Raw genomic sequence first — 12,423 nt, 5'->3', positions numbered from 1 at the left:
GCCAATCAGCGGCGCCGCTTCCGCCCGGCGGGCCAATCAGCGGCGCCCACGACCCTCCCCGCCGGAGCCGGAGCCGCGAGACCGGGGCTCCGCTGCCAGTGTCGCGGCGGGCGTGGGGCGGCCATGGTGTGCGCCGCCGCCTCGGCCGGGCGGCTGGGCCCCGCGCTGCCCTTCCTCATCGTGCTCCTCGACCTGCAGTACCACGGTGAGCGCCCGGCGGGGCCGGCTGGGCCGCTGGCCTTACCGGCCGGCCGGCCTCTTCTGGCAGATAACGAGCGATAGGAGCGGAGGGAACGGCCTCGCGTTGCGCCGGGGGAGGTTCGGTGGGAAATGAGGAGACATTTCTCCTCAGAGCAGTCAGGCGTTGGGACGGGTTGTCCAGGAAGTGGGGGAGTCACGGTCCCTGGGTGTTCAAGGAAAGGTTGGACGTGGTGCTTAGGGACATGGCTTAGTGGGTGACATTGGTGGTAGGGGGTGGTTGGAGCAGGTGATCTCGGAGGTCTCTCCCACCCCTAACGGTCCTGTGATTCTTCTGTTGGTGTCCCCGTTAGTACCTGAAGTTCAGGAGGGTAGTTCATCTGCACCTCCCATGGCCTTGTTTACTTTCAGAGTACACCATCGGCAACACCTGTGCAGGCACACCTGTATTCACAGGCGCCTGCTACCTTCTTAACTCGGTTATGCAATTGCACGGGCAGTCAGAGTTTAACCTGAGAAACGTCTTCATGCCGGTGGTGACAGACTGACGTGGAGCTGAAGCTGTCAGTACTCAGAATTAAATCTCCAGACTGACCTTTATACTAAAAATTCATTACTAAAGTACTAATTGCATCAACTGGCCAAGAGGCAATGCGATCATAGTGTAGCAAAGGTGCTCAGCAGCCCAAGACTACGCTCTGTAGTGTTGAATTGCTTTTTTGGGTGTCTGCTCTGGTACAGTTAGAGGAGAAACTAACTGTTAAACATCGTGGCTGCTGAGGATTCTGCATTTGGTGTTGCCAGCCTATTTCAAGTACACAGGTCAATGGACATGTAGAATTACCCAAGTCACGTTACTAATTTGGGGTGCGTTTTCTTAACGTCCCCTTAATAGAGATGTTTTGGAGTGAAGTACTAAGTTAAGGTCCAGAACCATAACCTGTCATTTACTGAACTCACTGACATTTTAGTGCATTTATTCCTTTTCCAGAAAATGTACTGAAGGGATTTAGGGATTTTATGCTACTTCAAATATGTTTTTTTTTTTCCCAAAAATATCATTGGCCTCTGCACTCAGAGGCATTAATATTTGCGTTTACATTTGCATCGTGCTGTCTTGATTGTAGAAGTCAGCCTTGTGCTATCTGATTCATGTGTCAGTGACAGCCTGTATTACCTTTGTACCTTACGGTTAATATCTGTGAATGTGAGTTATACCAGGCTGGTAAATGAGCCCAGTCGGAAGGGTTTTGGGATACATGGTGTTGTGGGAAGTTGCAGTTCGTCCTTCCTGTCCTGTTTCCTGAATCCTTTTCCCGTGAATGCCCTGACTTGTGCCAAAGAGCTTCCATCTGGCACAGATTGCCTCTTGGGAACATTTCCCCTTTGTGGCTGCTCACCCACACAAACAGAGGCAAAAAGAGGCAACTGGGGAGGATAGAGAAATATTGTTTCTCTTTCCCTTCTCCACCCTGAAGGAAAGGCAATAAGGAGAATTAGAAGAAAGGAGTTTGAAGTATACGATGCTTAGGTCATTACTGTCAGCCCAGTAACCTTCTTCTCACCCTTATCCCATATGTTTCTGCCCTGAGTTTGGGAAGTTTTTTTTTGTCTCATCACAAGTTTTGTGAGGAAGAAGTGAGTTTTCTCTTGGCTTTTTGGTTTGCCAAGCTTTGTTATATTTATGGACTTTGTTTGCAAACTGAGGGAGTAAAAACTGCATGGATGGAAATTGGATGCACTTCAGCTGGATATGGGGAGAAGGAAGGTTGCTGTGCCCTGAGGCTGCTTGTGAGCATTTTTGTATCAGTCCTGAAACTGTGATGGCATGTCCACTTCTTCCTTTGTTCGTTCTTATCACTGCAAAACATGCTGACACACTTACAGAAGGGTCATTCTAATCAAAACCATCCCAAAAGCAGGACTGCCTCTTCATGTGCCAAAACAATCACTGAACTCCTCTGTTTTTTTTTGTTGTTGTTGTTTGTTTGTTTTTTGTTTTTAAATAAAGTTCAGATCACTTTTTGATTAAGTTTAGTGGCGTGCATGTTTCTGCTTTGAAGAATGTGACATTGAAAGTTGTGTTTCTGGTACCCAGTCTTATTTTTGTAGTCCCGTTACCCAGCTTGGGGATGAAATTTAAAAAAAAAAAAAAAAATTAGGGGTGAGACTGATCATATAGCTGGGAGTTCGTATAGTTTGGTAAGCGTGTAATAGCACCAGTTGATGTAAGAAATCAGAAATCCTACCAGGAAGCTCTCATTTATTTGAAGTGAGTGTATTTAACTGGAAGAACAGGTTGGCTACACCTGTTGATCACCTCACGGTGACACTGGCTGTAGTGGCTGCTCCTGGAGATGCCTCTCTGATTTGTGATGTTCAGCGTCAGGTTTTTCCTACTTGTTTACCATTAATGGTCACTTCTCTCATTTCCTTTATTTGCTCTTAGCATCGTCAGTATTTTCAAGGAAAAAGCTCTCTCCTGCCAGATGTGTTGTGTGGCTGCTGTGCCGTATGGACATAACACAAGCGAGGCACTGAATGCTGTAGGCACGTCCTGTAGTGGAAGCTATTCTTAGGGCAGTGCTGATGGGACTAAATGTGAAACGTGGATGCTCCGTAAGGAACTTGAGACGCCGTGAAACTTGAATGCCATGTTTTGGTGAGCAGAAGGTGCCTCAGAGTAGTGTACAGCCCCCTTCTAGCATCCAACTCCACATGCACAAGTCTGAGAGATTTCAGATACTCGTATGTGGGGAGAGGGAGGAGGAACGAAGCTTAGGTTTTTTTGGGGTGTTTCATTTTGGGGGGTAAACTTTATTTCATGCGAAATATTTCAGCCTGCTTGTGGTTGACATCGGATTTGTTGCTACTACACTTGCAAAGCCAGGAAAAATTGGACTTTTTCCAAGGGCGTGTGTTTTTTGTTTGTGCTTTACTGTTTGTTTTGGCATTTTAAAGGACATTGGATGACTCAGTGATCAAAGCTTTAAGCTAGAAAAAAAAGGCAAAGTGTCTGTTTTTTCCTGTAAACGAGAAATTCACATGAAAGCTACTGAATACTGTGTTTGAGAAAGTTGTCAGAAAAATACTTCTGCAATATTGTCAGCAAGGCTATTTATATTTATGCGGTGTTGTACACACCCAGAAAGGATTTTAAAATGCATTTTTAATACGTTCCCCAAATGGGCTGTATGATAAGTAATATTACTGTTTTCATTTCTTCTAGTTAAATCCCGAATTTCCTTTTTGTTATTTTATAGTTGTTTCCATTAATTTAAAAAAGGAAAATTGTTCAGTGTTACAGATAGAATGCAAACAATTGAATTGAAGCCTTTGAATAAAAGCTCAATTACTTCATTTATCATCAATCTTTTCTTTTTAAGAGGTAGAGCTTTTTCCAGTGGATACAGGGGACGTTTTTGTCATTTTTAGTATAGACAGCTCAATAATTTTCTTATGATGTAGAACTGAAAGTTATGAACTGTATTAAGGAGTGGGAAGGGAAAATAAAAACGAGATCTTGGATGCTGAAGACTCCTAAAATGTTGATGACTTCATGATCAGGAGTTACTGTTCTTTCATTACAAATGCTACTTTGTTGTTTAATCACCTTTCAGCATGAGAAGTTTTGAGATGTTTTCTTCTAATGTGTCTGGGTGGTGTAACGTTTTGATTCCGATGACGAACCGATTTCAAAGTGCTACTGAATTTTTGTATGTAGTTCATAGGATCATGGTTCCAACCCCCTGCCGTGGGCAGGGACACCTCCCACCAGACCAGGCTGCCCAAAGCCCCATCCAGCCTGGCCTCGAACACCTCCAGGGATGGGGCATCCACAGCTTCTCTGGGCAGCCTGTGCCAGGGCCTCACCACCCTCACAGTGAATAATTTCTTCCTTATATCTATTCTAAACCTACCCTCTCTGTTTAAAACCATTACTCCTTGTCTTATTGCTATAATCCCTGATGAAGAGTCCCTCTCTGGATCATTTCTAATGATTTCAGTACAAAACCGGAGTAAAAGAAATTGCTTCCTTGTAATTGTAGTTCATTGTTTTGAGGTAGTGTATTTAAGGTTTTAATGTGTTGACCTTGCTTAAATTCATGAATAATGGATGCTGTCAGAAAGCTGTTCACAGCGTGCGTGTTTTAAGTCGCAAACTGACAAGTTACAGTGAAATTGTTGTGATTAAAAGAATGCTGGAAGCAGTACAAATGGGAAAAAAAAAAAAAAAAAAAAAAACACACCATTGCTGACCTAATACATGTACAGCATGGACTTAAGAATCAGCTGTTCCCTTCTTGGCAGCCTTCTTTCCCTTGTGGTTGAACAGCAGCAGTTCATCAGTTTTGAGCTAAAAACCTGTCCCTTCTAAAACACACCGCTCAAATATGAATTTCATATTACTTCTTAAATGGAAAGAGAATTATAATTGTTTATATCAAAACTTTCTCCCTGGAAACATTTTGCCTTGGAAATGATAACGATGAGACACAAATGCAGTAGATAACCAGTCCCTGAAGTGGACAACAGCTTGTAGTAGAGTCCTCAGGTGTCAGTAGGGTCATGGAGTTTTTTACTCTGACATCCTTTTGGGGAGGGGAGGACATGCTGAGAGTTCCTTAGGCTGCAGGTTGTTGTAATAAGGAAAAACATCACTTCTGCTTCTGTGTCAATACCAATGTTTATATGTTATTATTGTATTTATTTGGTACAATAAACTGGCCATTCAGAGCTTCATTCTTGTTTTCCTTCAAGGAGCTGAATGTGGAATAAATGCTGAAGTAGAAAAACAACTTGAAATGGGAAAGAAGTTATTGGCTGCCGGACAGCTAGCAGATGCTTTGTCTCACTTCCATGCGGCTATAGGTACGTAACTGAAGAAAGTGACATTTGCAACGAAATGATTCTGGTTTATTTACATATTTATGCTAGGATTTGCTTCATTACGTAGCCTGTTTTCTTGCAAGTTTGTGAATCACTGAAGCTGGGGCACCTTCATGCAGCTGCTTGGACTTCAGCAGGAGCCGGCAGAGCTGCTGTAGAATATTTATGCTTTGGTTTTAATAAAAGAAGCTGTTAAATGAACTGTATGATATGTGAACACACAAAGTCGCTGCTGTTCGGCAAGCTAGTTATATGGCAGCAATTATATTTGGCCGTAGTATCGTTTGGTGAGGTGCTCCCTGTATCTAATCCCGTTGAGATCAGAATTTATCTTCGGTTTTGAAAGGCTGGATTTATCCATTCTTTCTTCATTGACACTTTGAAAAAACAACACACAGAATCTCAGCAGTAAAAATAGTCTCGCTTTCTTTTTTTCAGTCTTGCAGTGGGTAATATCACAATGGAAACGATGCTATAAATTTGATATGTTAAACGGGTAGCGAAGGGTATATTAACTGTCTCCCACTCTTATACTCGGCGAGTGAGCGAGTTCCTATTTTGGTGTTCTGCATTTGTACTGATCTGAGAAGTTAAATGTTGCACGTATAAATTTTAAAGGAAGTTTGATGGTTCCAGTCCTTGAATTGAATCACAGAGCTAGGCAGCATTGGAAAAGAGCAGTGTCCATTAACACTGCAGCTCTTCAGTTACACATTTTTGTTGTTGGTTTGGTGTTGTGTTTGGTTTGCCGGACGTGGTTATACTGTGTATGTATGCAAGTGCAGTATTTTCCCCGTGAGAACAGTAACGCTGGGCTGTTACGCAGTAATGAGTTGTACTGCTGAGACTTCTCTATTTATGCCTTGGTCTAAAAATAAAATGTAATTGAAATACTGCTGGTTCCGAGCTATTAGTGTCTTCTCCTTGTTTTATAAGCTCCTCTTCTGCAAGGAGAGTGGAGGAAGCCTCTTGTGCTGTGCCCTGGAAGAACCTCCTTCTGTGGAGATGGTCTCTTCATCCTTCTGCCTCGTGTTGCTGCCAAAGCGCTCCCGTGGGATGTGAGCAGAGCTAATGTTAGCAGCGTGGTTTATTCCTTTATTATGGGTCAGGAAGCTTTAGCTTGGATTTGTTGAGCAGCCCAGTTCAGAGTGTGGCCGTGCCAATGCTGGTGGTATTGCAGAGGAGGAAGTGGTGCAGGGTGCCCACAAGGAATGAAATCCTCTGCCTGGCTAGCTGTGCTCGAGCAGCTGGCAAAAAGAACTATGGCATGACCATATCTGTTGTTACCTTCCTGGGATTTTAGTTGGATGTTGTTCTGAGTCTGACAGCCTGTACCTTCATCATGCTTCTTTCCTCTCTGTGTCTTGCCTTTCTCAAAGGAGTTTGAGCATGATTTGCCAGCTGTGCTTGTAGAGGAGGGGGAGGAGAAATTTCTCTAATCCTTTTTTGCCTATACTGTGTTAGCATAAAAAGTGAGGTAAATGTGTCTTATTGTCTTGCCTCAGCCAGACTATTTTTCTTTCTTTCTTACATCTAAAATTAGAGAAAGATATTGTCCAGTTCTTTTCACTTTTATTTTTAACTATTCAGTTCTGTCTAGTTGGTGGCACCTCTCTGTGAGGTTTACCTCTCTGGGTAAATGCTGATTGACATTTGTTGCTGTTATTTCTGACTGTCAGAAGGATGATAATCTGATGCTGAAAAATGTTTCCTAGGTTAGCTCTTTCTTATCTTCTGTCCTCCTGTGTGTAAGAATAACGTTCCTTAACTTCATCTTTTGATTTGTTGTGCTCTACGCATTGAGTTATGTGCAGTAAGACTTAACACTAAGTTGTTTCCTTCTCTTAAAGGTAGTAACATTTGAATTTACACTAGGCTTACAGAAATCAAGTACAAGGTGCATACAACATGGAGGTTGTTATTTAATGATATTCTAATAGCCAGTGCTAGTCATCAATATTTCCACAGGCAGGAGATGGTAGAGGAAGAGTGTGGATACTCTTTTCCAGAGAGATTTGACCTAATGTTTTTGTGTTGGAGGTGGCTGGCTATGAAGCTGTTTACCTGCCTTAAGACTTTTGGCAACACTTTCTTGTTTCATTTATTTTCAAGTTGAACCTCAGTCTCAGATGAGGTGTGGAAGAGACGTCCTTGTTTTGTTCCTCAGATGTGGGTGTTCTTGTCTACAAATCCTGGATTTTCATATATAAAATTAATTGGACAGTAAATAGTCAGTCCTGCGCTGCGTATGGTTGTGTGGGAGGTCTAAATTACCTTTTCCTGAGAGCCTCAAGAGTAACCGAGAAGAATATTAAGGGAAAAAAATACTGTTTTCAGAAGCTTATGTTCCCCTCCTGTAGGGGTATCCATATATGTGGTAGGTTTAGAGTGTTAAAATTGGAGGATCTTGGGAGTCTGAGCGGCAGACACCATGAAATGTAGTGGCCTTGACGTTAGCCTGCAGGTTTTGGTATAGTACCTGCTTTTGTCCCCCATTAGGAGGGGGTCTTGGTGCCCACTTTAATATTAGAAAGAAGTTGCTGCTGTCTAAATGGATGATAGGAAGGGTTTATGCATCTGTAATGACATTGGCCTAACACATTGCTCGTTTGGGGATTATTTGTTTGCATTCTGTGTGATGGACAGGGGCTGGGAAGGAGAATAACGAATTAACGTGCTTTCAAATGCAGGCCTGCAGTTTGAGATAAAGGGTAAGTATGTAGGAACTGTTTTTTTCCTGTACAAGGCTGAAAAAGATGTACATATTTCATCTTCCGAAGTCTTAATTATTAGCAATGTACTGTGCTTCTGTAATCTTCATTGTTAAATAATTAAACTGCATTACAAATTACTCGGAACAAATGTTTTATTGATAAATGCATTTTTTTTCCAGTGGCTTAAAAGTCAGGTAATCTATTTTTAGTCATTAGAGTTTAGCTGTGCCCAAAGGTTCAGTTAGCTTTGGGATAGTGTTCTGATTACTGTTCATTTGAGATAGTGTTCTGATTACTGTTCATTCGCTTGCAGAGGGAGACTCTGATAACTACATTGCTTATTACAGAAGAGCCACAGTGTACTTAGCCATGGGGAAATCTAAAGCAGCAATTCGTGATTTAAGTAAAGTGGTGGAATTAAAGCAGGACTTCACATCAGTAAGTATTACTGGAATTGGAAACTGTTCAAGTGTATACAAAAAATACTTCAAAGGCGGTTGTTTTTCAGGTTTTGTCAAACAGAAATAGGAAAATGTTATCACACAAGACTTTAAATAGGATAAAATAATAGCAATGGGGTATGTGCTAGAATTTGCAAATACTCTGAGTACAGTCTAGATAGTTCCTCTGGTAACTAACGGTTTTCTTAAGTGCGCATTCCTTGTGGGCTTGTACCAAACGCTTTCCTTCTCTGTCGTGGTTGTTCCCCTCTGTCACCGAGGCCGTGCAGGGGGAGAGAGAGCAGATGCCTCTGCTTTCTGCCATCCTGACCAGCAGCTGAGCTGAGGCCTCTCTTTTCCACAGGAGCTGTCCTAGTCTCGCTGCCTTCCTGTGGGGCTGTTGCAAGTTCTGACTTAGCTTTTGCTCACTTGTGGTTACTGTGTGTGGGGAGGCTGCCTCGCTGGCTGGAGACTGCTGGAGCCCTCTCCATCTCATTCTCTCAACTCCATTTTCTGTGTTCAGTGACATGTCCTTATAGCTTATAGTAAAGGAGCAAATGCTGAACTTGTATGCTAATACTCACTTCAGAAATCAGAATTTTACAAATTACTAGTTTGTCATCTTACATAGCTTCTATTATTCTAAAAGTTTAATGAAAGGACCCAATATGAGAATTTTAAAAATCATTTTTCTCCTGTTTTTTTAAATCTGTGACCACATATAGTCAGGACAGTGGAGTAAGGTAAACATTCACGTTTTGTGCAACTTTTCAAATGAGTTCTTTTCAGTTATGTTTAGTATTACAGTTGTTATAAAAAATTATGTCTATACCTTGGTCCTCAATTATGGTGTGAAGTAATTCTTTACTGTCAGAGGCCTCTTAAGAACATTATGAAGACAAAGAACGGGTGGTGTTATTTCTTATTCAGCTTGTTAGCTGTAGTAAAATGAAACCTTTTTTCCTGTTAAAGGAAACAAGTTAATTTTCATAATTTCCTGAAGACCCATGTGTAAACTGAAAGAAACTGTCTTCTATTTAATTTCAGGCAAGATTACAGCGAGGACATTTACTGCTCAAGCAAGGAAAATTTGATGAAGCGGAGGATGACTTTAAAAATGTGGTAAGTTCTCCAACTTACCTGAATTGAAGAACTCTGTTTTTATGGTTGGCTTCTGAGCCAAGGTCTCATCTCAGCTCTGATGCTCTAGACAGTGTGTGTGTATACCAAAGGTCAAGTCTTCCCTGTTCTTTCAAGGTGTTGTAGTTAGGCTTCTTTGTATGAATAAATGATAATGTTGGGCTGGAGAAGTGGAGTTGAAATAAGAAGGCATTGCGTGAAGTAGCACAGCACTCTGTAAAGTCTTGTTTTTTTTTGTGTGTGCCTAACACTTTGTGATCTCTCCCTGATGACACCTGTACTAGAGAGCAGTCTTGGTTCAGAAAGGTGTCAGGGCCTCAGAGTACATAAATGAACACTGATTTACATCACCATTTTCAGGTGACAGTGGGAAATGACTGCAGGCTGCATGGATCAGGCTCTCGCTTTCCACTGATAGCAGAGGGATCCTGGCCTCTTAGTTTAGTCACTGTGATGTTAAAATCAATTAATTCAGTGGCATACATCTGCATCTCTTATCTCTGAGGGAGTTCTCCAGCCTCTCTGAAAGTGCTGAAAATACTTTCTCTCCGTTATCAAAAAGTGCTTTGAGTTACCATGCAAGTACAGTTGGCTATTACTCACCTAAAACTCACGTGGGTTGTTTTTTGTTTCAGTGGGTATTTTACATGTTATTTCAGTCTCGTGCTGCAAAAATAAACTCTGGAACAAAATCAACTTCATCTTCAGATAATATGTGGAACTCATTTTCCTCACAATTTTTCTATAAGCAGGAGAATAAATAAGATTAATTCTTGTATTTGTTTTCTCTCCAGTATTTGCTAGTTTGAACAGCTTGCCTGTCCTTTATACCAAAAATAATTTACAAGTCTAACTGATGCTTGTTGGCTTTCTTTGTCGTGTGTGATGGAGAAAGCAGTTCTGTGTTGCAGGCTTAATGGAAATCTTACTTGTGAGTATGTAAGACAAAACCAGAAGAATTAGCGTACGCTTCGCAGGGCAGCTGGGAGGAGTGACTACTGCAGTTATAAATGCACCAGGCAGTCTTGTGTTAGCAGCAAAACGGCAGTGGTTTATTCTGAAATTCACATAGCAGCGTCTCCTCTTGCTGCTGCTTCCTCAGTAAGTTTCTCGGGGTGAGCATGCCGTCTGCAGCTGCATGTCTGGCTGCAGTGCAGCCCTGCTGTTTGCACTGTGGGAGAATGCCGTTCAGCTCTGATTAACAGAGGACAGTTGCTGCACTAGCAACTACGTGATGTCAGTGTTGATTCTGAGTTTGTGTACACATCTCTTCACAGCTGCCTGAGTATTGCTCAACACTGCATACGGAAATGCTTCTCCAGTCAACTGTCAAATAGCTTGGGTTTTTTTCCAAACCAGCTGAAATCCTGAGAAAATAAAATTAGATTGCTGCCTTTGTTCAGTCAAACAGTGTCAGTCTTCAGTTGAGCTTTAAATCTGGAGGAGAACAGAGTTTCTTCTCAGTGGCTAACTTGGATACCATATTGGTCTTAAATTTTAGTGCCAGTTTCCCTGGTTCTGTGAACAATATTGTTTATGCACTTCCTTAATGATCACAGCAAGTGGTGTGCTCCAGTGTATTGGAGCAAAATAAGACGATATTAAAGCGATCCTTTGTAATAGATTAATTTATTCATATGGTGGAGAGAGTTAAGTTGTCTTGGGTATCTTGGCTCCTAAGTAGAATACTTATTTCCTTGGAGGACTAGTAAGAAATATCCCTTGCTTGCTTCTAAATCTTTCAGATAGACAATCTGGTTGTTCTCAGAGGTCTTCTTGTGTGCAAAATATCTAGTTCATTTTGACAATGTTTACATTTCAGTATGAAATTGTTTAATCTCAAGACGTGATGAAATTAGTCATAATACTGTGAAGCCTATTAACGTTCTGTGTTTGTGTCATTCTTTCTTACGTATACACGAGAGGATGGGAGAAAAGGAGGAAGGCTGTTAGAGATGAAGTGGTTTTTAAATGATTTTAAGACTTGGATGTTTTAAGACTCTGTATCTTAGCTACCAAAAGCAACAGAGGAAAGGTAAACAGTCACTAAGAAACTTTCACTCATATCATAAATCAGTTGTCAAGAACTTCAAGGGAGTAAGTTGTAAGCTGAAATGAAAATTCCTTCTACTTCTAGGGCAGATGTGACCCAAAGAAGTGCTAGTTGGGGTGTCAATAGCTTTTAGGCAAGAATTCAGTTTTGGTCTTGAATACCTAAAATTGTATGTCTTACCTGTGAGCTGAGTCTATAATCTCAAATTCTGCTCCTTGGCTGTAAATGTCGATGAGGGTCTGAATAGCTGTCCAACACTTTAATTTGTTGGCTGGATATCTACCAACTAAGTTGCTGTCATTCGTGGTAAGCACGTGGTGCAGTCCTGGTAAGCAAACAGTCACAGTAGCTGTGTTGTGGTCTGGTCACACATTTCAGCAAGCAGAAGTTGGCTGTCATGTAAAGATGGTGAGAAGGTGCTGTATTTCAATGTCTATCCCTCTTCTTCACTACAAAGGAAGTCTTGATTTGGAGAAAAATATCTGCTTTCTTTACTGCAGGACATTAATGTAGATGGTTGAGGACATTATACGTTTATAAAAATGAACCTGAGGGAGGTAAATTTGACAGGTTTTTTTCCTTCAGTGTTATTTTTTTCCTGAGAAAATAGTTTAGTAAGATAAGCTTTCTTTCTGGTGAAGCCAGCCTTCTTTGAAGTAGATTGTATTCCCTTGGATGATAATAGATGTTAATCTCCTGATTTCACTGATGGTTTTGTTTTTGTTTGATGGTCAGCTGCTGATTTTAAGGCAGGGGATCAGATTTTTAAAATGTTTGCTACTTTTCAATTGGACAAACCAGGCTGAGGTGTAGAAACTAAGTAGAGTGGTTTCAGATGAACTACTCAAAGACAGGCATGTAGAAGGAAGGCACTTTCTATTTCCCTGTATGATGTTTGCATTAAAAGTCAGTGTTGCTTTCCCTGCCTACCAGAAGCTGCAAGCTGTAATGAGCTGTCTGTAAATGCTATTTTCTCATAGTGTATATC

At 41.4% G+C, this 12,423-nt stretch overlaps 1 protein-coding gene across 1 annotated transcript in view; it reads left to right on the top strand.

The window, feature by feature from the left end:
• The first annotated feature begins 51 nt into the window (after positions 1–51).
• The window catches only part of DNAJC3 (DnaJ heat shock protein family (Hsp40) member C3), a 30,126-nt gene continuing 17,754 nt past the window's right edge, over positions 52–12,423 (top strand). The window contains exons 1-4 of the mRNA XM_035319214.1: positions 52–205; positions 4,960–5,070; positions 8,116–8,240; positions 9,290–9,364. Of these exons, the coding sequence (XP_035175105.1) occupies positions 124–205; positions 4,960–5,070; positions 8,116–8,240; positions 9,290–9,364 (393 nt within the window). The 5' untranslated portion in view covers positions 52–123. The remainder of the gene's footprint in view (positions 206–4,959; positions 5,071–8,115; positions 8,241–9,289; positions 9,365–12,423) is intronic.

This window comes from Oxyura jamaicensis, chromosome 1 (assembly GCF_011077185.1).
Source record: "Oxyura jamaicensis isolate SHBP4307 breed ruddy duck chromosome 1, BPBGC_Ojam_1.0, whole genome shotgun sequence".
NCBI classification, from domain to species: Eukaryota; Metazoa; Chordata; class Aves; order Anseriformes; family Anatidae; genus Oxyura; species Oxyura jamaicensis.
This window is presented reverse-complemented; position numbering and strand designations above follow the sequence as displayed.